This window comes from Micropterus dolomieu, linkage group LG14, assembly GCF_021292245.1.
Source record: "Micropterus dolomieu isolate WLL.071019.BEF.003 ecotype Adirondacks linkage group LG14, ASM2129224v1, whole genome shotgun sequence".
In the NCBI taxonomy this organism is placed as follows: Eukaryota; Metazoa; Chordata; class Actinopteri; order Centrarchiformes; family Centrarchidae; genus Micropterus; species Micropterus dolomieu.
Window position 1 is genome coordinate 8,338,025 of NC_060163.1, and position 23,303 is coordinate 8,361,327.

A 23,303-nucleotide genomic window follows, 5' to 3' on the forward strand; every position below is an offset into this window, starting at 1 on the left:
GACCTTGTTGGTGATCACGAACCTTGTTGTAAAACTCTGGTAGAGCATTGTGTGAAATGTTGAGATGGTGGAGCATACCGTGGCTCCAAATACTCCAAAAGACGGCAAAAACCTGTATTCTCTACTACAGCAACGGGCTGGTCATCCAAAGCGATGATTTCAACGACCCTCTCTGTAATCTTTTTGGCTTTGCCGCTGTCTCAAGGAAATTTCTTTCTCCTTTTAAAAGTATCCTCCAGTGGGTCTTCAGCCTTTGCCCGAGTTACCCGAGCAAACTCACTGTATTCAGTTGGATGTTTAGCTCTGTTACACCATACACTTTAACATTTTATTTGCAGAGACCCAACAATCAGTGACCTGACACGTCGTTGCTGATATAGATTGAGCATTGTGTCTCTGTGGGCTCTCAGTACCAATGCTGTGACATGAAATATCTCTGACCTTTCAGTGCAGCAGCAATGCAGTAATGCCCTTCCCAGTCTGTGTACATACTGTCAACAGTCTTGATGTAGAGTCACACAGTGTGCGCAACCCACATAACGGACACATATAACAACATTTAAACATACAAAGTCGGGTATATGTTAAAGGGAAACACATTTTACAACATGTAATACTGTAAGTGGTAAAGACATGTCTGTGTGGCTGTCAGGACAGTCATTTGCTGTCATTCTGTCACCATTTTCATCATCATCACCATCATCACAGCCAAACTATAGCATAGATTGTATGGAATATTTAAAGTTTAGCTTGCTATGGATCTGCAATGTCATAATGTCTGCTTTTCTTTTATTTCACAGCTTTTCCAGATCCACGGGTCCCGGATGTAGAAATTACAAGAATTGAAGTTGGGTTTTTTTCCTATGCTTATTATGACATTATCTGTATGTGTGTGTGTGTGTGTGTGTGTGTGTGTGTTGTGTGTGTGTGTGTTGCCTCAATGGACGCTCATCAAAACAGATTTGTAGCATTGTTATCAGTTCACTGACAAAATGCTAGTTTGAAAGATTACCAAATGACCAAAAAAATCTCACAGTCAGTTGCAGCAATATCTTTGAAAGTATTTTTCAGTGGAATCATTTTATTAGTAGAAACGTGTTGGTGTGTGCAAACATCATTATATTGCCAAGTGCAGTAGTGGAGCTTAGTAAATGATAACCAAAGATCCAGATTAAAGCTGGCTAAGCCAAGATGCTGAACCAACATATGATGATATGATATGATATAAAATCAGCCTGAAGTATCTGATAAATGGCGAATGGTGTGTAAGGATCAGAGTAATTCTGTGCTCCGCAGTTTTTGACTATTACATTTCAGTTAGTACAGATGGAGGTATTAATCAGTTAATCGAAATTAACTTAAATATTTCAGATCATCCCAGTGATGGATGCCGTTGTCCCCCAAACTTTAGACCATTGTTCCATTAGGCTTCTCATTTATCTTATTTTGGGGTAGAAATTTTCTCCAGAAAGAAAAACCCCTTGACCTTGGAACCAAAGCTTCCACAGTGATCCCACTAGCTGCTGACTGCAAAGATTTCAGCTAGAACCAACTTTACTTGGTCATGCAGATTGAAGGAAATAATGATGTAATAATTTAATTATTTGGCAGTGTGCACTGCATACAAACACTAAAACCACCTGTTTTATTTACAAATGGCCTCAGATGTGAGTACATCTTTGGTTCTGAACTGACATACCCGCTTGCAGGTCTAGTTATTTGCTCTCAATCTGAACATGGGTTAACACTGGTTTGATCTTGTGATATTTGTTGTTAGTTTAGCCATTAATTGGTTCTGTTGGTGTTTATTGATAGATGGAAACAGTGTAGCTGGAGACATTATTTACCTATTTGGCTTAAGCGAGACTGTCAGAGACCAAAAACAGTCACTGTCCAACAGAACTCAAAGCAAGAGCAGCCAGCGCACACACACTGCACTGACTGAAACACACACCTTTCTACATTTTCCCCTGCACCTACACACCTGCATCACCTCATGCTGATGCATGCTCAGCTGCATAGTCGTCTCAGTCTGTCACCCTGGCTGGGATCCAGAGCCAGCTTTGGCCCTGGCTGACATAGATGTTGGCATGAGTTCGGACAGGCTGTAACAGAGAGTCACGGAGAAAGGCAGGAGGGAGGGAGATGGAAATGAGGAGGAGAAGGTGAGACAGGAGAGTGAGTTGTATCTCCATTTTGTAATAGCGGTAGTCACAAAATGTCCACTGTCATTGTCTTTATTAAAATAAGGAACAGCACTTCACTTTCTCACAGTGGGCAGATCTGCCGCAGTGCAGGTGTATGATTGAAAAGGGTTTATGAAGCGGTTAGTTAGCTAACATGTGACTTTTAACAGCCTCTATTGGTAGCTTGTAGGAACTGCACCACAGCTCAGATTTGTATCCCCTGCACAAGTGTGTTGCACAACCCCTGACAGCAGCTTGTGAAATGGTGTGCAGTGAACTTCATTTATAGGTGTCGTTCAGCAAATACACTTGCCACAAGGTTTTAACAGCACATTACTGGTAAAACTCAAGAGGTGTAGTTGTTGAACGCTGGAAAATAAAGGCTTCTACGTAGCTTAAAAAGAACAGGGTGTTTTTAACAACAGGTAATAAGATGTGTAAATACACATTTAGCCTAGAATATGTCTACAATAGCCCAGTATCATGTTGTAGCTTAACATTTTACCAAACAAAACATATAACACGTTGTAGAACAGATGCAAATAGATACGGGGCAGGACGCAGGGAAGCATTTCTTGGAGGCATAAATAACTAAAATATTTGAGTTGAACCACAGTGGATAGAGCATAACAAGAAATATAACAAAAAAGGGAATGGATGAAATGGTAACCGTACAATGTTAGCTAGGTTATCTGGCTAGGCCAGTAGACATTCCAAAGTGAAGTTAGCTGTGCTAGCCATATTAGCTATACTGGCTAACAGCTGTCTAGATAAGGCGGTTAACAGCATTCCAGCATCTTGTACGATGAATGAGTGGAAAAAGAGGGCAGGGCTGTCTTCATTTATGTTCATAAATATACAATTTATTTTTTTAAAGGGCTAACTCCTTAAAACAGCCCTGCGCTGTAGTTTTTAATCACAGAGTAAAACACATAAATAATAAATTCATAGTTTTTTATGGAATTTGTTGACCAAAAGAAACATGAAATATCACGTGCCCTTTAAAGCCATCCTGCAGTAACCCTAAAAAATCTGCAGCTCTTTGGCCCTGCCCACTGAGGTTTAGCTCAAGCAGAGAGGTTATTTCTGCCTCTGAGATTTCTGCAGCCATATTGAGTGTTGGCTGTCAGCGGCTTATGTCTGCCCCACCCCCCCTGCTGTATAGCTCCTGTGTAACACTGACCCGCAACACACTGAAGGGAAACACACAAATACGCTTATACAGGCAATAAGCAGGTAGTCACAATGTGAGACAATCTAGAATTAAGATCCTGGTTGGCTTTTTTGATAACATTTTGATAACTGAATCTGGAAAAAAAATGCAAATACAATATTGTGTGTTTGTGTGTGTGCGTACATGACGTAAAGTGTCTCGTCCATTTTGAGTGTAAAATAGAAACAGATATCCTGGACCTTTTAAGGTTTCTTGCAATACCTTATTAGCTGGATTAGCAGAGTACAGTAAATGTTAAAATAGTGACTCGTGCTTATGATAATCAGAACAGTGATATTAGCAGGAGGGAGAAGACTGAAAGAGACACGACTGAATTTATTGGTTTATTACTTTTTCTTGTGGCTCTTTTAACTTGGATCATTCGGTGCCTTGAGTTCAAGCAGCAAAACTAACGTGTCAGAAGACAGTCGTGTGAAAATGATCTTCACATGATCATTACATGCATTTTATTTAAAAACAGCTGTATTAATATTTCAGTTGACGAATGGGTAGTTTACAGTCTCACTGGGAGTCCAGGTTTGGCATTTGTGTAAAATGTGCGTCTTTGCTCTGAGAATTTTATTTTTCATACGGCTTTTCAAAGAAGGTACACAGCGTGCAGCTCCACGTGTGAGTGGAAGCTGTTTCATGCGGCTCCTGTTGAAGGTGTAAGCTGTTTTGTATAAAATGTCTTGCCTTTTTAAATTTTTTTTGTACATTCAGTTGTCTAATTTATTCTCAAGGTTTTTTTTTGAATGTTACACAGTAAAAATAATTTGAAAGAACTTTTTTTTAGTGGGAGGGTGTAAGATCATCTTTGGGGGAGCTTTGCTTTTTTCTACTTGATGACTAGCTTTTATTTTTAAGTAACTGATGATCGTCAACAGTATATAGAAATATATTAATCAGGTTATTGAAATATGCTAGTTTTTAGTTCACATAAATGCTGTTAAACAGACATTTCCCCAAGAACAGTGTAGTTTTCCTCTCAAATGAAAATGTGTTACCAATAGGTCAGTGACACGTCCAGTTAACTTTTTTTTTCTTGTTCACTATTTGTTGAATAGTGTTTCTGCTGTACAGCTGGGTGTGTTTTCACATAGCATTTGATGTGTAAATGTCTAAATAGTATTCTTTCATTATTCTGTGCAAAAAAACCCCAAAACAATCTGTCAGGCAGCTGTTGATAGAAAAATATTTTTATCTGATGCTGGAGTTTCTTTCTTCTGCTGTCCATAGAGCCTCGGTGTCTGTATACATAAAACAAAACTGTGTGACACATGCATTGTAACGCCTCAGATGAACCTGTGCAGGCTTCAAGAAACGCTTTCAATGAACTGTTTTTCATCAGGACCTGCACAATGTACAACATTTTCAACAATGTAATAAAAGTTTTTTTTTTTAATGCAATGTAAATGAATGTCACCATTCTCAACAAAAATAAATCTTTGTCCTTTGACAAAAATCTCGTTTCTTGGAGGCACGCATCACGTTACAACAATGACACCGTCATAATGAGCCCACATGTCACTGTACTCTGCTATTTAGTTCTACGTCTGAAATAACTCAAAAGTAGTTGTCATTTGGGTAAAAAAATATAAATGCATATAAAGTAATTCGTACAAGTACATACAAAAAATGGCTTGAATTGATCAAACTTAAAGATACTAGTAAAAATCAGTGTCTCCTACTCACAAACGTAAGGCTAAAAGCTATTTATCAATTTTTTTAACTACTAAAACATCTTAAATTTAAGGGAGTACAAAAGGTCTTAAGTTGGTTAAGAGTAGATTGTAGATGACAGACAGAGGTGAGTACACGCCTTCTGTTTGGGAGTGATTGTACAAGAATGAGGTTGTTTTAGCCTGTTATTTGCATTTTATTTGAACTTTCAATAGGAAGTTGCACCACTTTTTTGCATTTATCAATATCTTTCCATCCATCTTCATTTTCTGCACCGTCACCAGCTTTGTCCTTTCTGCAGCAGTTTAGTTTGTCATTTCCTGTTTTGCATCTCTATATACAATGTATTTACATTATAAATATTGTAGATGACTGTTAATTTCACATGATAATTGCTGAAGGGAAAAACAGGACATATTAGGGCAATTTAAAGATATTTAAATCACATAGATTTAGATACACATATACATATATGTTAAATCCTTATGTCTGGTTGGTTATTTCTGCACAAAGCATCCATTATAACTCTATACAGTCCATTGCTGTAAATAAGAGTAAATTGTTTGATAAAAGTGTCTCTCACTCAGTAAAGAACATTTTTACTTTTACAAACATGTCATAGAACTCATTTTATAACAAATAGGTCAAGTCGCTGCTTGACTCCCTGTTATCTTCACATCTGTGCACATCTAACCAGGGATTCAATAAGGAGAACAAAAAAAGCAAGGACAAGGCAGGAGAACCTCATTCCTAATGCGGAGTCATGTCAGCTGCACATCAGAAATATATCCTGGAATAAAACCAAGCACTTTTCACATCCTTGTCCATCTTATGCAACTACTGGCAAATACATCCGTACCGAGACTTTTAGATCTTAAAGAAGGCTCTTATTTTGTAATGTGTATGTAAATGCATAGTGCACAGTGCTACGGTCTTTTCTTCCCTCTCTGCCTCTACCGGCTGGTTACTTTCCAACTCTTACATTACATACTCTTAGTGTAATAACATCCAGTCATATTATGGCAGTGATGTACTCTACAGTAGGTTTGTACTAGAGGAAGGTACTGAGTGTGTTATCCACAATGGCCAGATGCAGGTACTCAGGGTGGTCGCTCTCAGACTCCACCTCTGACTCTTGGTCCTTGTTGTCTTCCTTAGTCTGGCTCGCAAGTGGCTTCTTCCTCCGGACAGAGCCTCGAGAGCGGCGCTCCAGACATGACAGGATCATGTGGGCGAGGTCCTGCTGGAGCCGCTGGAAGTTCTCCCTGTGAAAGCAGGAACCAATTTTGAACAAGTCAGTCTCAAGCTACAGTAAATGTGGAGTAAAAGTTTAAATATTGAATATTATGGTACATAAGTGTTGATTAGTGGACTTTTAAAAAGGTGCTGGGAGTCAGATTCTGTTACTACTGAACAGAGCCAGGCTAGCTGTTTACCACTGCTTCCAGTCTTTATGCTAAGCTATGCTAACCAGCTGCTGGCTGTAGCATCATATTTACTGTGTAGAAATGAGAGAGTCATTTAACCCTTGGAATGAACGCTAATAAGCGTATTTCCCAGAACAATCTAGCATTGTTGTGAGTGGCCTACATATTCCAAAAAACAAAAAGGCCTCTTGTAGCCTGCCCACAATGACTGTGATGCAATATTTACACTGAAACTAATTCCAGCAGGAGGAAGGTTTGCTTACGTTGTGGGTGGAGCTGGGAGGTTGTAGTCTTCGCCCGTCTCACCTGTCAACCAGTAGGTTGTCTCTGTGCCTTTACCCTTGGAAAACGCACACACACACACCCACGTTTACATTTTGCATCCATGTGTGACAGTCTGCAGACATTCACACTTCTAAATTCATTCATTGGTCTGACATTGAATGAAAAGGCCCACCTTTACCTTCAGATATGTTTCCCCCCTGATCTCATACTCAAACTTGCGGTCTGTCCTCTGCAGGATATTTATTGTGGGCTGACTGACGTGGATCCGCAGGGCTGGATGATATTAAAAGATTTAAAAACAGCCATCATTTGTTTGTTTTTTACCCAAGCAAGGCTGTGGTGAAATTATATAATTAGGTTGATTGGTAGCTTTTGTAACAGCACAGGAGTAATGAGCAGCCATTACTATTGCAACGTAATTAGACCATACTATCTGGCAGCATGAATGTCATCATCAGTCAGCTCTTTAAATGTCTCTTGGTATGCATATATTTATATCTCCACTCACGGTGTCCTGTAGACTCCATTCGAGATGCTGTGTTGACCGTGTCTCCAAATAAACAATATCTGGGCATTTTTATCCCCACAACACCTGCTGCACAGGGACCTGGACACAGATACGCCAACACACCAATATTCAGGTAGTTTTACATCATGGATTACAACCGTTTACAAGATGAAATGAGTGGAAAGATCAAAGGGAGGTCAATTAACTGTGCAAAGAGTTTTGGAAGGATAAAGTACATAAATAAAGGATAAAGGATAAAGTACAGCCCAGTGTTTTGTGTGGTGTACCTGAGTGAACGCCGATGCGAATCCACACAGGGATACCGGGCAGGTGCCGGAGCTGGAAGGTACCCATGAAGGCCAAGATGTCCAGCGCCATGCGGCAGATATCCACCGCGTGCCTGTTCCCATTTCGCTCAGGAAGCCCGGAGGCCACCATGTAGGCATCGCCAATCGTCTCTACCTGAAGGTAGATGGATGAAATGATTATTTCTGAAGTCAATCTATCAGTCTATCTACTAGATTTCACCTTTGTCAGTACCTTGTATACATCGTGGTGGTCGACGATGCTATCAAAGCCTTTGTAGATGTCGTTGAGCATGTCCACAACTTCCATCGGTGTGCTGTACTGGCACAGAGTGGTGAAACCGACGATGTCACTGAAATATATTGTCACTTCCTCGTACAGCTCTGGCTCCACCACACCAGTCTCCTTCAGGCTTTTCACCACTGGGCTACAGAGAGAAACATACACAAAGACAGACGAAGCAGAATGAGCTACCTGTGCTTTCATTCCAGTCAAATCAGCTAAACTGGTGGATCTTTTTTCAGATGTACTGTCACATAGTGCGGCCAGATTGACCGGTTTTCTGATCAACAGTTGTTGCTCATGGAGGCCATTAAGAGAAGCTACATTAAAACCCTTAGCGCCCGATTGCCGCAATTGAGTCAAAAATCAGAGTCGTAACTCAGTCAAATCTTAACACACAGGCATGAAACACATATTTTTAGATTAACTGTGAACACTGTTCAAGTATATCATTATGTCTGATGTCCTAAACAAACATCCATAAACCCATTTAGAAATCACAGAAAATAGGTGCACCTCATAACTGCAGAATTTGCATGAGAACCAGTCACATGTTTAGGTTTTCTTTTGTATCAAAGTAATCCAGTGAGAGTTGTCAGTACATCCAATGGTACATAGCTAACTGCTAATAGCTAATTTAGTGTAATTTTACAAACTACAAACATAGGCTAAAAAACAGGGCCCAAGTTCTTGCTAAATCCATGAAAGCATTATACTTCCTGTTTCATGTAGAAGTATACATCTTACTGTTTTAGTGGCATGTAGTGGTGAGGGTTGTGAAATGCAACCAACGACTCACTCACTGTTCACCCCTCCCTTTGCAAGGAGAAGCTACGGTGGCTGACACGCTCTGTCGGCTCTTGTGCTGAATACATGTAGGCCTCCATTTTTCCAAATTTCTCTTCTATTCTTATTTCTAATAAACCAGACGACTGGTACTACTTCTTCTTCTTCCTTCTTCTTCATGCGTATTCACCGTACTCAGGGTATGAACTACGGGGGAGCCAGGGGGAGCTTAGCTCCCCTTGATAAGACATCAGCTCCCCTAAAAGCATGATTTGTGATATTTTGGGGAGTCTCTAAAATATTGACAGCATGCTTTATTGACATTAATCTCTATATTTTTCTATCATCATGGATCATGCAGAGCGTCAGACTTCATCCAGCCAGAGGGAACGACCACCGACCGTCCACAGTGGGCCAGTCGCTCCGTGACCTCCTGGCCCTGCTCCACCCCACTCCCTCTCTGGTACAGGTTGTGTGGCTAGTATGCCTGACACAATGTGAACGGTACATGATCCATGCACTACTGCAGCTGGGGGCTCTCTGCAGCGCCACGCAACTTTCAAAATTCTTCATCATCATTATTATTATTATTATTATTATTATAAGACTAACGTGCCTGATACTTTCACAATCAGCCCCAGGCCTACATGCTTGCCACTATTAATGATTCAGCAGTAAGAATCATAGTCTGCCCCCCCCATGATGCTGTTGTTTGGAAAGTCGTGGGATTCTACTGTATGTTTGATTATTTGCATTCAGCACAAAAACCCGTTCATACATGTGTGATACATGTATGATTTGGGTCAGTGTGTCTAACAAATGTGGTGTGCTCCTTTAAGTGTAAACAGACCCAGGAAGCAGCATGAAATTGAGGCAGTCTGCTCGGTCCCTCTCAGCTTTGTAGAGGGCCGTTCTCTCTTCTACCAGGTGCTCCAGGTTTCTGGAATACATCTGCAGCCGTCTGATCATGTTATCCATGTAGCTCTCATTGTCCTGGTTATGAATTTTACTAGGGACAAACAAGGGAAGGGGGGGGGGGATATAATATAAACTTTCACTAAAACTAACTATAAATATTTAATAAATTTTTCAGTGATTCTATAAGCAAAACATGGCTATATTGATCACATCTCTGATGCAACAACAGCCCGTGAAAGTAGAGACAGTCATTACCTGATGATCTTCCCCAGACTGTTTTCTACCTTCTTAAAGTCAGGTCTTTTTTCTGGATCCTCATCCCAACAGCTTTTTATCAACATGTACACCTAGGAGACAGAGGACACAAATCTTTAAAAACATATGAGACAATAAACACACAATCGCAGCTGAAGTTGCCACTTAACCAGCATAAACTCACCTCTAATTCATTCTCTGAAGCCGTCTCAAAGTTAAGATCAGGTCTAAAGTAGGACATGATGACCCTGGACAGCTTTTCTTTTAGGAAACACACAGACATTAGTTCCCCATGAAGTTACTTACAACATTACTGAGTGTGCGTATCAAAGGAAAACACCGGCTCTGGATTAAACAGGCTCTTGTTTGGCTGCCTCTTGCACAGAAAATTTATAAATATCTTCTTTAGATTAAATGGGAATTGACTTTGTGTGCCTTTCCAAATCCCATTTTGCATTTGTTTGTTTGAAGGTGTATTGGCTGGTTAATGACTTTTAGATATTTTCTGTTGGATAAATAAGGACTGTTATTTGCAATATGGACTCATTTATGTTTATTGGTCAAGACATATATGAGGCTTTGTTTAAATATATTCATTTGCAAGGAAAGCTGAAATACAATATAAATAAATATATAAATAAAGTTTGAAAAACCCTCCCCTGTTATCTCAATAAAGTTACACTGCCCTCCCTTCAACAAAAACAAAAAATACACTCCCCCTTTTCTAAATACTTTAGTACTATCCTTTAAAAATAATCATAATCTTGTTTCTTCTTCTTTAGATTTTCAAGAGCTCATGTGTGTTTGAGTGTGGGGGCTTAAATTTGGACAGGGGTGAGTGTGTAACACCTGCTCGGTCGGAGCAGCCCTCGGTGTAGAAGGTGCACTTTCTGAGAACAATCTCCTGAGCGATGATTGCAAAGCTGTAGATGTCTCCTTTCTGCGAGGTGCCCTGTTTCCTCAGATGCTCCGGAGCAGTCCACAAGTCTGAGAAGGGGGACAGGAGTTGAAAGAGGAAGGAATGTAAGAAAGTGATGAAAGTAGAGCAAATAACAAGCACTCAGGACTAGACAGACTGTGGTTTTACCTCTGCCGGGGCTTAGGAAGGTGTTGCAGCCAAAATCTGTGATCTTCACCACCATGCGATTGTCCACCACACAGTTGGTGGACTTGAGGCGACCATGCACCTGGATGTCACTGGCATGGAGATAGGACATGCCCTGCGTAGAGGAGTGACCCACCAGAGGAGAAGCAGATGGGAAGGTTTGGTTAAAGGGGCAGTGAGTCATTTGTGATCATTTCTGGCCTCTACTGGCTGTCAAGGGGAACTGCAACAACAATTACTACTGGTAATGTGCATCATTCAAGTCTTAAAAACATCCGGCTTGATATGAAGCTTATAAACGCCCCACATTCAGTAAATCATATTGTACTAAATTTGTGTTATTGTTACGGCCAATGCATCACTAACACATTATTAATCACAAAACTTCTCCCACAATTAGGCTACATAGTATAAAGCATGACTGTCTATTTTCTTCACACTTACTGAAGAAGTGACAATGTGGATGTGCATGCTCCTTGAAATTGCTGAATGGAAATCCATGTGCTTTAGTAATCTAATTTATATCAAGTATATAATGGTGTTGGGTATGGTTTCTTGTTAAAGTGACTCACTACTTGTTGCTTTAACAAGTTAAACCTACAGAACTTGTATGTTAACCATCGTGCAAATAAGATGAGATAAAATAATCCTTTATTAATCCCCAAGAGGGCAAATTTAAGTGTTACAGACAGAAATAAGTACAGAAAAACAGAGAAACTGAAAATAAATTAAATTGTATTTACTCTAAAACTCTTATACTGAGTTTAATAATTTATTTGGCTGAGTAATTATAAAGTCAAACACATCTCTGAGGCCCTGTACCTTCAGCAATACTTCTACTGTGTGTGTGCTTTTATTTTGAAGAGTCCAAGTTTAGTTCAAGTTTTCTTATTACATCCATGTTTATCTCAAAATACACATTAAGGAAATGCAAAAGTAACAAAATTGAAGTTTATGAAATACATACTGCTAATAACTGATTACATTAATTTAAAAAAAATGTGATAGCTGTGTTTTTGATACTAAAAAGTAATCTGAGTACAGCAAAGTACAGTCCCTGACACTTTGATCAAGTAGGTATTGCATAGTGTGAAATTGTGAGTTGTGTGTGAGATAACATGTCAGAAGTACTTTTATGTTTTGCTGAACATATGGCGCCTACTCTTCAGTCATTCATAGCATTTCAGAGTTACATAATGTGGCGTTCATCAGCAGAGCCCAGAGTTTCTGTCTCACCTTGGCAATGTCGTACATGATGGAGATCTTGAACTCCCAGTCCATGAAGGTCTCCTCTGGGTATGAAATCTTGTCATTCAGCACATACTGGAAAAAGAAAGGGACAGAGGGCATTTGTGCGTTTGTGTGTGGATGCCTGTGAACTGATATTTGATCTTGCCTTGCTCTTTCTGTACTAAGCAGCTGATATTCTTGCAAAGTGACTTCCATTCAAATCGGAGTGAACTTGAGAGTGAATGTGCACATGCCACAGGCTGCTTACCCTGAGTGACCCCCTCTCTCCGTACTCAAACACTCCAAACACACCCTGATCAAACTTCACTGTGCCATAAAACTTTGTGAGGTTGTAATAGTCGATTTGCAGGAGCTGCAGAGAAAAGAGAAGGCGGGGGGACATAAAACAGTAGCACAGAGGCTAGCTGGAAAAAAAAAAACTTAACACAAAGGATAGGCATACACAGGACTGGGTACACATCAAAACCCTGACATCATGCAATCCACCTGCTGTGTATTTGTGTGTCTTACCGCATTAAGTTCTATCCTCTGCGTCTCGTCAAAGTTCCCATCTGAGTGCTTGAGCTCCTTCAGAATCACAATCTGAAAGCATCGCAGCAGCATCAGTCACAGTTCAGTACCGTGGAAAAAGATGTTGATTGATTTGAAAACTACTGCAGGAGTTTGTGTCCACCTACCTTTCTGTCGTAGAATGCACAGCGGATCTTGGAATTCAGGTCTTCCCTCTCGTCTTCAATCTGATGGAGGCAGGTGAAGACAAATTTGAACAGAGCCAAACTGCTCTAGTGCATTCACGTTCAAGAGTAAAGTAAACTTAAGCGCTTCATAGAGGTAAAATGTTTAGAAAAGTGGTGAGAGCTGTAGATGAACATTGCTTTGTGACTGCTGTTCGGGTCAATAAGATGTTACAAAAGCCTTTGTGCTGACTTATTTACCTTAAGAGACACGACACTGAGTTCGTTGTTCTCCAGCAGTGTGATGAGATCGAAGTCGATGTGGGACCAGCGCTTCCTCAGCAGACGATCCCTCCTGTTCTGTCTGCACAAAATACCACAAGGGGATTAAAAAAAGACATCTGATCAAACGTGCTTGGTTTCCAGTTTTGTACATTTTACAAAAAACTTGCCTTGGTTCTAAAATCAGGACAAAGAAATCCTTAAAATTCTTCAGGCTGGTCAGAAAAATCTCTTTCAAGAGATCCAGAAAACTATTTTAATTTCTGCTCCACTGCTGTTTTCGTCGATTTATGGAACATTACAGTTTGCAGTCCTCAATCTGATGGTATTTATACATATAGATCTAAAAAAAAGTAATCAAAACTCATGGTCTACAAATGTTCTATGAGATAAAAAGTGATCACTTTTACCTATTGTTTAATTGGTTCAAATTTGGTAGAAAATGACATGGATTTCACAAAATTGTGTACACATCATAAGTCAATGTTTGCTTCAGGGTTTACTTTCTTCATTTATCCTGAGCATAATGCAAACATTCAGCTGTGACCTGCCATGTAAACGGTGGTCAGAGCTGGTCTACCTACAGTTCCCATGGTACAGTTTTAGACATGCTCTGGGTGTGGTGATGTCCTTGATAAGAGAACTAATCACTCACCTGTAGAAAATGAAGGCGATGGTGGCCACCACAACCACTGTAACAGCCAACACGATGACAATGATGTCATGAAATGCCATGCCTGAAGCTGTGAGAACAAATACACACTTACTCACTCATTGTGTGACAACAGGAAAATAGATGAACACAGGGCAGGTGGCCATGTTATTCAGAATGCCATAACAAATTTATGTCTCGAAGGACACTTGTAGGAAAAAATTCCTAAATAGCATGACCTCAAAGCCATGATCTGTAGAATCATTATGTGATGAAAACCTCTTTCATATTATTCTGATAAGCTTTTGTTTGATGAGATTAATCGCAGTGAAAGTTGGTGCAGTCTAAGTAAATTCTCAAAATCTAAATAATAACCTAAGTCTATCTGCTACTGGGTTTATCATTCAGCCACTGCTTGATCACAGTGTGAACAGTGCCAGCCGGGTAATTAAAGGCAGCCTGTGGAATTTTTGCCCATGACTATGGAGAAATATTTTTAACAGTGTTTGTATTGAGCACATGCAAGATACTCATTCCTTCATTCAAAGTATATGCTGGTCAAAAGTTGGTGTCAGTTACATTAAAAAAAGAATTGAGGCAATGTACCCGCTAAGGCAGTGAAGAAGACATGCAAGCAAGCTAACATGGATGTGAACAATACATCATTTAAAATATTACTCCACTCTGCAAGTGTTTCTTTATTAAGGAGATATATTTAAGTTAGACCTCAATGATACACACAGTGGGTTTTGGTATAAAAAAAATCTTTTGTTTGTTTACAAGAACACTCCACAGGATGCTTTTAACCTTGACCTGATATACTGTAAATGGTTGAACATGAAAGGAACTACTGTTTTGGGGTGAAAAAGGCTCTAAGCTGCTCAACATTTGAACTTTACCTGACTGTAACAACTGCAACTTGATTTCAACCTGGTGACAGTTTTGTATCTTAGGTTTAAGAATCAGAGACAAACTGCCCAACATGAATCCATGCAGATTTATAAAACCTTTAATAAACACATCTGGAGCAGAAGTTGACATTTTCTCAGGAATCCTGTGGGTTATTATATAAATTATTTTATCGGGAATGGGATGGGACAAAAATATAAATCCACTCCTGTGCCACTCGCTAATCTGGAGTTCAATCTTATTGACAGCAATAAACAGGTGTGCTATGTGTCTGTTTGTTTGCTTGAATTTGTTAATGTGCGTAGGAAGACTGTTAATGATTATACATTGTTGTGGCCAGCTGACATTACACTATCAGACTGTGTGTGTTTGTGTGTGTGTGTGTGTGTGTGTGTGTGTTTGAGCTGTACCTGTGTCTGGTATGGAATTAGGAAGCATTTTTCCCCAGATGAAGGAAGGGTCTTTATCAATCACGGTGGTTTTGTTGTACTCAGTGTCAAATGTAAATAACGTTCGGTACTGAGGATGGCATGAGGAGAAAATTACACTTTATAGCATAAAACTGTATGACAGCAAGATATTCATCATAGAAGGCTTTTATTATCAAAGATCTTTGTGAGGCATGCTGACAAAATAGCTAAGAGTAATTTGTGTTTCTTAGTACATTTACTGCTAAATGGCATAATAACTAACACAGGAGAGTACCTTGTTGTCAGTGGTGGTGTAAATGAATGAGAGAGTCACATCTCTGTCTCCATGTATGTCCAGCTTGTAGGGTCCAGCAGATCCTGGGCAGAATCATAGAAAAATCTTTACACACAAATATATGGCAGGTACTTTGTTTACCACGTCAGGAGAAATCAGCCTCTGGTGTTTATTTTCTGTTCAGTCGTCACAGATCTACTAACTGCAGTCCTGATTTCATTGTTGGGAATACTGTAAACTAGCGTACTGTGTAGTGTTAACTGATTTGATTTTTAATATGGTATGTTTTTTCATTAGTGAAAAGCCTGACAGACATGCATTGTATTTTGAAGGAACTTCCCTTTGAGTGTGTCTCTCAATCACACGCTCACTTACAGCTGCAGCCTACAGGCTATAACACCTCAATGCGTCATCTTGTCAGTGAAAAACACAAATAAGTGATAGCAGATGACAGCTCCTATCTGTTAGGCCTCACACGCCAGTGACCCTTGTCGACACTCAGGGCTGCTTTCAGGGCCACTGAGGTCATGTCACCACTCATTATTATGGAAATTAATTTTAGCAATCTGTGAGGAGTTTCAATTTTGCCATTACAACCTTGCACCTTGTGAGCTCCAGTATTTCAGACTTCAGACTCAATATGTTTTATTGACAACTTTTAGGCCAATTATGCAAGACCTATGCTGTGTCACAATTCGCGCTATTCTATACTCATAGTGCAACTTTCATCAGTGCGTTCACACTGATGAGTAAGGCAAAATGCACAACCCTGATGGTGTACTCATAAAGGAGTGTGAAAAGCTGGGCACTGCTCACCCTCAACAGAAGGGGAGAGGACCACCAGCCTATTTTTAAATTTATGAAAATGGTGGCCGAGGAAGTTACTGCGGTTGTGATCGCACACACGGGCAAGTAAAAGTATATTTCTTTCTATTCATTTTGAATTTAAGTCAAGTGAGCAAACAAGCCGGAGGATATTTTGGCAATAATGATCCGGACGGTTACAATTCGCCATTAATGATGATGAAGAAGAAGAAGAAGAAGAAGAAGAAGAAGAAGGTTGCAATCAGCATTTCCGGTAAATGCGCAACAGCAATGATTGATTTGAGACAACACTAGCCTTTTATTCATGCACTACTCAAGTAAGTACTGAGTGTACACAGTGTACTACTTATTAGTGTACTAATAGAAGTACATAAATTAAAACACAGCCATGTTAGGGCACCTGTGAGGCAGTACTTGTGTTGTGCTCCAGACATCTTTGAACTCAAACATTTTAGACCTCCAACAAGCAACCTAAAGTCAGCTTTCCCACACATGAACTCGGAGCAAATCCATATATCCCGACTTCATAAAGAGGCAGTTGTCTGACATCACACAACAATGGCAGCACCCATGGACCCGCATGTTGTAAATGGTAAACCAAAAGTACAATTGCCTGTATTTAATTAAAATAATACAAACTATAATATAGTAAAAACCTATTCTGTAAATTGATGTCAACATATGTTGCCAATGTTATTAGGTAGCTAGTTATAGAAAACAAAATCTGAAAGTCATCTTCTCTGCCCAAAAGTTATTCAGGAAAACATGCCAAATGCCAAAAACATGTGAAAACATTAGGAAATGTACAACATTTACTGAATTTCAAGGATTACCAACTGATGTAGCTAGAAGGGAACACAGTTGGATAGTAACATATAGTTATGTAACTTGTTTTCATTAAAACAGCCATCTTTTTATTTAACACCAAGGGCATTGCTGAGGGTTCAGTTGTGTCTACACTTGACAAAAAATATTAGTTTGTCATGCCATATGACACCTGGAGACTAGTGTAGGTAGTCAGCCAGTCATTCAATCGGACCAGATTAAATGATTGGCCGTGCTAATTAAAGTCCTGTGATAGCCACAGATACCAGATTTTGCTGAGATAAATTGCCTATTAATTTCCTCTCTAATATAGTTCTATTCTCCCCCTGCCCCCTTACCTTTAAAGGAGATGTTTCTGAAATAATTCGCATTCACAAACTCCATCTGTTGAATGTCTGACTGAGGTATTTCAGCTATATTCCTCATCACCTCGCCTACCAGCAGCACTGAATCATGGTATGCAGCCATGTAATCATTCATCTGCAAAGAAAGAGAGACAAGCAACTTGTTGATTGGAACTACTTTCTGGATATAGTCCCCATGAGAACTGTTTACACACTGCTCCGTAGATTATTAGAGTAACACTGAGGCTGGAAAGAGATGTTTCTGTTGATTTAAGTGTAGTCTTTCAGTGCTGTGAGTAGCACCAATATTAATCTATTCACCTCCACTGTATTGGGATGGATGAAGATATTTCAGAGACAGTTATCTCAAACTGGGCAAATAAAACAAAAACTAAGAGGTAAGTGAGAAAATATGTTTATTTGTAATGTGGGAGAACTGGCTCTTCAACTAGAAAAGCCAACTTTCATGTACAACAGATCATTTATGTCATATAGAAGAAAAGCCTGTCTGGAGTTGAAATACAGGAGATGAGTGGATGCTGATTAGAGCCGTTGTCCACTAATCTTTAAAAGGAATATTTGGAGAATTTTGGGAAACACATTTCACTTACAGCATACATGGCAATCCCCCCCTCCCATGACAAATTCAGGACCCAGCACATCCTGCACATAAGCCCCCAGCACTGTCCAATTGATCCTTTTTTACACTTCGTGGATTAAACAAGATGAAATGTGACTTATTGAGCTTCAGAGGTGCTGGTAGGAAGATTTAACCTGTAGAGAGCCAGGCTTGCTGTTACCCCCTGCTTCCAGTCTTTAAGTTAAGCTAACCATCTGTTGGCTAAAGCTAACTAACTCTCAGCAAGAAAGCAAATACATGTATCACCGAAAATGTCAATGTCAAACCAATAATAAACAGCAGTATGATGAAAATGGGAGTTGAGTCATTTAGAAAATTCCTCACCGTGTTTTGTGGTTCTTGCAGGTCTGCGTTTATAGTGTAGTTTCTGGTGTTGGGCATAGTCAACACCAACACATTCTTCATGGATGGCATTGACGATGTGTTGGTGTAGTATACATCACTGTGGAGAGGAGGCAGGAGAGGCACTTTTATATGTGCAGTATGTGTATCTTTAAAGCAGGGCTGGACTGGGACAAAAAAAAAAAGAAATCGGCCCTGGCATTTTTGGCCCAGGTGGCCCACCAAAATCAGTCAGACACCCCTCACCAATACACCATCCTTCCATTTAAGGGCTCAGATCAGGGGTGTGACGAAACACACCCATGAGATGTGACACTGCTCAAGATTGGGGTCTTGATAACAAGACAAGAACATATTTTAATAGGCCTACTATTTAGAAAAAATATTGATGAAATATTCGACATTAATATCCCCATTTATGGTGGAAATGTCTTTATTTTTATAAAGGGAAGCACAAAATTCAGGTGGCAGGTGAAAATTCAGAATATAATAAAATAATATAATAATAAAATACCAATTTTAATTTGTCAATTAACAATTCTTGGTGCAAGCTTTTTTTTCAGAACATTTTTAACAATGGCTTTCAACAAGCGGTGGCCTACATGTCCCCAGCGTCCCCAGTGTAAATGACCCTGCCTCCCTGCACCCTCCCTACAGATTGAGCTACTCCATGCTTACCACTTCACCTCCACTCTCCTCCTGCTCACCTCTCTTTTTTAAAAACAGTTATATAAATAAATAATTTACATTACACCAGCCCCAAAGGTTCGTCGGCCCACCGGGCATTTGTGCCAGATTACCAGTCCACCTCTTAATAGTAACTCCTTGGCTGGGGACATGGAGCTTATTCAAATTATTTAACTTATCTAAACTGAATTTTCTACATGTTATTACAGTAAAAGAGATAAAGACATAATAATAAGAATAAACTGAATTATCAATGAAAACTCTTGCAATTTATGGTGTTTAGGTGTTATAGATGACTCAATATGTGGACATTTTTTCTTAATCAAATATTTTATTACTTGAGCTACTCATATAATATTTACACTTAAACCTGCTTGGGAATCGCTGCTGTATACTATATGACAAAGAAGGATGTGGGAATGTAGAGAACCATTTGTGAACAGTACAATAAGTGCAAACATATCCACAGGACACACACATGCGGAAAGCATCAATGTGAGAATAAAGAGCACTGACTTGTAGAGATCAATAAGGATGAAGAGAATGTCACTGTCGTCTGCCTTTTTGCACTCATTTTTCATCTCCACTACGTCCATTGGTGATCCACACATGATGAACACTGCGAACAGAGAAGCTGTATGTAACACTGACGACTAGAAGTGTATTAGCATAACAGCTTAATTCCTGCTTCAACCTTGAAACAAAAATATGTGTACAAAGGAAAAAGTCAAAGGACAGTTTCAACAAAGGTGGACAGTTGATTGGTCTAATGCTGATAGTTGTGCTGATCTCTCAACAACAGTCTGTCTTACAAACTATATCATATGTCTCAATGGTTGTTGAGTTGTCCATTTATGGGGATGCTGTGAAGTTTCAAAGTGGGAAGGTTGTCATTATCAACCTCTGTAGGTCAAATGTACAAGTGCTTTTAAATTTATACCAGGGTTACCAGCTAGCTGGAGAGAGATTCAGATTTGTTTTCTATATCAGGTAAGGCCGTCCCCTCCGCTATTAAATGCTGCTGTTTACTTGTCCAGGTTTTAAGATTCCCCTGAGATTTCTAACACAATATGGAGGTGAATGGAATTATTTCCACAGACCTCACTTTGGACGGTTTTCCTACGGATAGTAGAGGTAAAATAGTAATTTGTGTGAACCTTTAAATTCACTGGGAGAACACAGACCACAGTGTATTTGAGGAACAAAGAAGTTCACCTCCGTGAAGCACCATGAAGTCCCTTAACATTAATACCATCCCAAATATTTAATATACTGTACATCATCCCAAATATTCTGACAAATGTTTCGAGTTGAATGTGTGATTTAGCTAACAAATGACTGGCCTATCAGCAAAATGACAAAACAACTCTAGTAACCATGAAGTTACCTATGCTGTGTGGTGGCTACAGGTATTTGTTAAAGTTAAAGGAAAGAACACTACAAAAAGTGTGGGGAAATAACACAACAGCATTGATGTTACAGTCTGAAAACAGGTGTTGTTGGCAAACCTGAGTCTACACTCTTGTGTAGTAAGTAAGGGTGTGACAAGATCTCATACCACGAGATCTCACAAGATTAAATTGTGACGAGAATTCTCATCAGGTAAAAAGCTGTCTCGCGAGATTCACGCAAATTACATTTTTCACACGCTGTCAAGCCACACCTTCATTTTCTCATGCAGTGAAATACAAATGTATAACTGATAAGATAGACTCACAGAGCTAATCAACTCCGCCCAGCTGATGCCACACCGGCGTACTCCCTGATAGTAATCAACCGCACCGCTCGCGCTGTGAGCCCAGACAGCTGTGATGAGCGGTAACGTTATTGGTAGAGTTTTGCAAGATAAACTGAAGAAAACTGAAGCACAGCCTGCTCTGTTTAGGACTGTGAGCTGCACTGGAAGTTAACATGTGTGGATTTGTGGTGAGATTTCTGCCTGATCAGAAGTGTTTTGTTTACTTTCGGTTTCACATGCAAACTGTGTCGGTCAAATGGTCTGAAGGGGATAACGTTACTACCAGCGGATCAAAAACAGCAGGTAGACTTCTCATCAAATGATGACGTTAGTCTGGTAATATTATGACTTTTCTCTGGACGTGTCAGAGAACACAGATTTCCTATGTGGAAGGGATTCTGAATGTGCAAAAAGTTTTGACCATGTGCAGAAAATCTGCAGAAACACAGGAGCTAATTAAGTCCAGGAGTTTCTAACTGAATAAAAATTTTATTGTTATTAATCATTATGGTGAAAAGGTGCCAGTCACATTTAAAGAGGTTACTTCCCCAAACAAAGACACAAATAGTAGGGAAGACTAAATCATGAATCAGCAGTGATGATATAACAGGAGAAAAGTTGATGTACAGGGGAAACAGATCTGAAAGCAGCACAGAATGACTGAGAGCTGCACTGACTTATATTCTGTTATAATTAGGTTATAAATTATGAGTTGTCACCTTCCACCTTAATCTTGTGTTTCTCTTTATACAAATAAAAATTTTAATTTTTTTTTATATAATTCTGCACTAAAGATTTCTTAATAATAGTGTTAAAATCTCGTCCCGTCTCGATCTCGTGAACCCAATCTTGAATCTCGTCTCGCAGGTTAAGTGTCTTGTCACACCCCTAGTAGTAAGTGAAACTTTAAAGTTGCTGCCATGTCCATTTGACATATTGTGGTGAACATGGGATAAAAATATCCAAGATTATGACCAGAAACTTTAAAGGTCAGTCATATGTTGTTGTTTTTTTCAGGTTAGACAGAAGGGGATCTCAAATCCTGACACCTCATTAATGTCATAAATTGTGTCAATGTTTTCACAGCAAATTCAACCACCCTTTTTGAGTTCTGCTCTCTGAACAGAGTGCTCCTTCTGTACTGTTTGTTGCACTTGCCTTAGTTTTAATACCATTACAACCTAATACAGCTATAAACAGCGGACTCTATAGTGCTTTAACTAACTCACGGCGACTACAGGCAACTGTAGAAAGGAAACTTTGCAAGCAATATGTATTTGTATTTGTACACCTTTTATTAAAGGTCTGTGAGTGTGCAGACACAGTGTCTGTATATGACAGCTTGTAAAACCTTGTAGTGATATTGAATACACTTCCATCTATGAAAATAGCTCAGCAGTTAAATCTGACAGGCAGATGTGTGTTGCATGTTAAGAAATAAGACTTACAGTTGCTTGTCCTGTTTTGGGGTGATGTAAGTACAGTTTTCAGGTCTTCTGGTTTGCGCAGCACCTCTCTTTCAATATGAAAGGCAAACTTGCTGTTGTCTGTATCCATTGCATTTATATACCTGTAGAAGAAAATTATTTAGAAATAAACAAATACTTACAGATTTACTGTCATATCTCAGGGGACATAGAGTACACTTCTATTTCAATATGTTTCCTAATCCTTAAAGAAGGATGCTTACAGAGCACAGCCTTACCATATAGATCAAATCAAGGCTTTGGAGAGTGAAGTGGAAGCTACTATGGCAAAAAATTACACTGATGTTTGAACCTATCAGCATGCTGTGCAGGTTATTCTTAATACTGTAACTTAAGTTATTAACATTATTTACAGTTGTCACAAACTAAATCTGCAGATTTTGTGCTTTCTTGTTCTGGAAACTGGTTCGTAAATATCAACTAAAACACAACTTTTCACACAACTATCATTTATAATAATTAGCTTGATTTTTTTTGGCCTAGAGGAATTATTCATTTTTCTCTGTTATAAAGGTGCCATTACAATGAACACTAGCGACCAGAATCATAAAGTATAATAAAGTCTCAGTTTCTCACAAAACAGGGTTACTCTTTAAAGACATCTCCTAGGTGACTCACCAAAAGCAATCCTCTGTGTTGCTCTGTTTCTTGTAAACGTAGGCCGTCGTCCACTCAGGTTTGATTGGGTTGTTGTTTTTCCAGAAGTTGATGAACAGGTCAATGATCTTGCGTGCCGGCGGCAGGAGACGCTGCAGGTTGAGCGTGTAGTCGCAGGAGAGGCCGAAGCTTCCCGCCGAGATGATGGGCGTACTGAGCTCCAGACCGTTTTCCACACTGACAGAGAGACAAAAACAGAGACGAGAATAAAAACTTTCTTTGGATATGTAAACTGTGTTTTTCAAATGTATTTTAACCAGTGTGAAAAACCAGCACTTACTCAACCATATGGAAAGTAGCGTAGGTGCAGGTGGGCCCAAGCACTGCACAT

The 23,303-nt window shown here is 39.5% G+C and overlaps 2 protein-coding genes across 6 annotated transcripts in view; one reads left to right on the forward strand and one right to left on the reverse strand.

Annotated features, from left to right (window-relative positions):
* Positions 1 to 4,858, forward strand: part of kctd17 (potassium channel tetramerization domain containing 17) — a 36,719-nt gene extending 31,861 nt beyond the window's left edge. For all 5 annotated transcript variants that reach the window (XM_046068476.1, XM_046068474.1, XM_046068473.1 and 2 more), the window contains one exon: positions 801 to 4,858. In XM_046068476.1, coding sequence (XP_045924432.1) covers positions 801 to 830 — 30 coding nt within the window. In that variant the 3' untranslated portion in view covers positions 831 to 4,858. The remainder of the gene's footprint in view (positions 1 to 800) is intronic.
* gucy2cb (guanylate cyclase 2Cb) overlaps positions 4,786 to 23,303 on the reverse strand; it is a 19,195-nt gene continuing 677 nt past the window's right edge. The window contains exons 2-26 of the mRNA XM_046068463.1: positions 23,253 to 23,303; positions 22,934 to 23,149; positions 22,277 to 22,398; positions 19,607 to 19,709; positions 18,386 to 18,503; positions 17,416 to 17,557; positions 15,428 to 15,510; positions 15,133 to 15,241; positions 13,817 to 13,904; positions 13,141 to 13,243; positions 12,883 to 12,942; positions 12,716 to 12,787; positions 12,453 to 12,557; positions 12,191 to 12,277; positions 10,937 to 11,069; positions 10,699 to 10,836; positions 10,034 to 10,110; positions 9,850 to 9,941; positions 9,527 to 9,685; positions 7,843 to 8,035; positions 7,590 to 7,764; positions 7,303 to 7,401; positions 6,967 to 7,067; positions 6,773 to 6,849; positions 4,786 to 6,347 (exon numbers count right to left, since the gene is read on the reverse strand). The exon at positions 23,253 to 23,303 is cut by the window's right edge and continues 17 nt beyond it. Of these exons, the coding sequence (XP_045924419.1) occupies positions 6,134 to 6,347; positions 6,773 to 6,849; positions 6,967 to 7,067; positions 7,303 to 7,401; positions 7,590 to 7,764; positions 7,843 to 8,035; positions 9,527 to 9,685; positions 9,850 to 9,941; positions 10,034 to 10,110; positions 10,699 to 10,836; positions 10,937 to 11,069; positions 12,191 to 12,277; positions 12,453 to 12,557; positions 12,716 to 12,787; positions 12,883 to 12,942; positions 13,141 to 13,243; positions 13,817 to 13,904; positions 15,133 to 15,241; positions 15,428 to 15,510; positions 17,416 to 17,557; positions 18,386 to 18,503; positions 19,607 to 19,709; positions 22,277 to 22,398; positions 22,934 to 23,149; positions 23,253 to 23,260 (2,874 nt within the window). The 5' untranslated portion in view covers positions 23,261 to 23,303 and the 3' untranslated portion in view covers positions 4,786 to 6,133. The remainder of the gene's footprint in view (positions 6,348 to 6,772; positions 6,850 to 6,966; positions 7,068 to 7,302; positions 7,402 to 7,589; positions 7,765 to 7,842; positions 8,036 to 9,526; positions 9,686 to 9,849; positions 9,942 to 10,033; positions 10,111 to 10,698; positions 10,837 to 10,936; positions 11,070 to 12,190; positions 12,278 to 12,452; positions 12,558 to 12,715; positions 12,788 to 12,882; positions 12,943 to 13,140; positions 13,244 to 13,816; positions 13,905 to 15,132; positions 15,242 to 15,427; positions 15,511 to 17,415; positions 17,558 to 18,385; positions 18,504 to 19,606; positions 19,710 to 22,276; positions 22,399 to 22,933; positions 23,150 to 23,252) is intronic.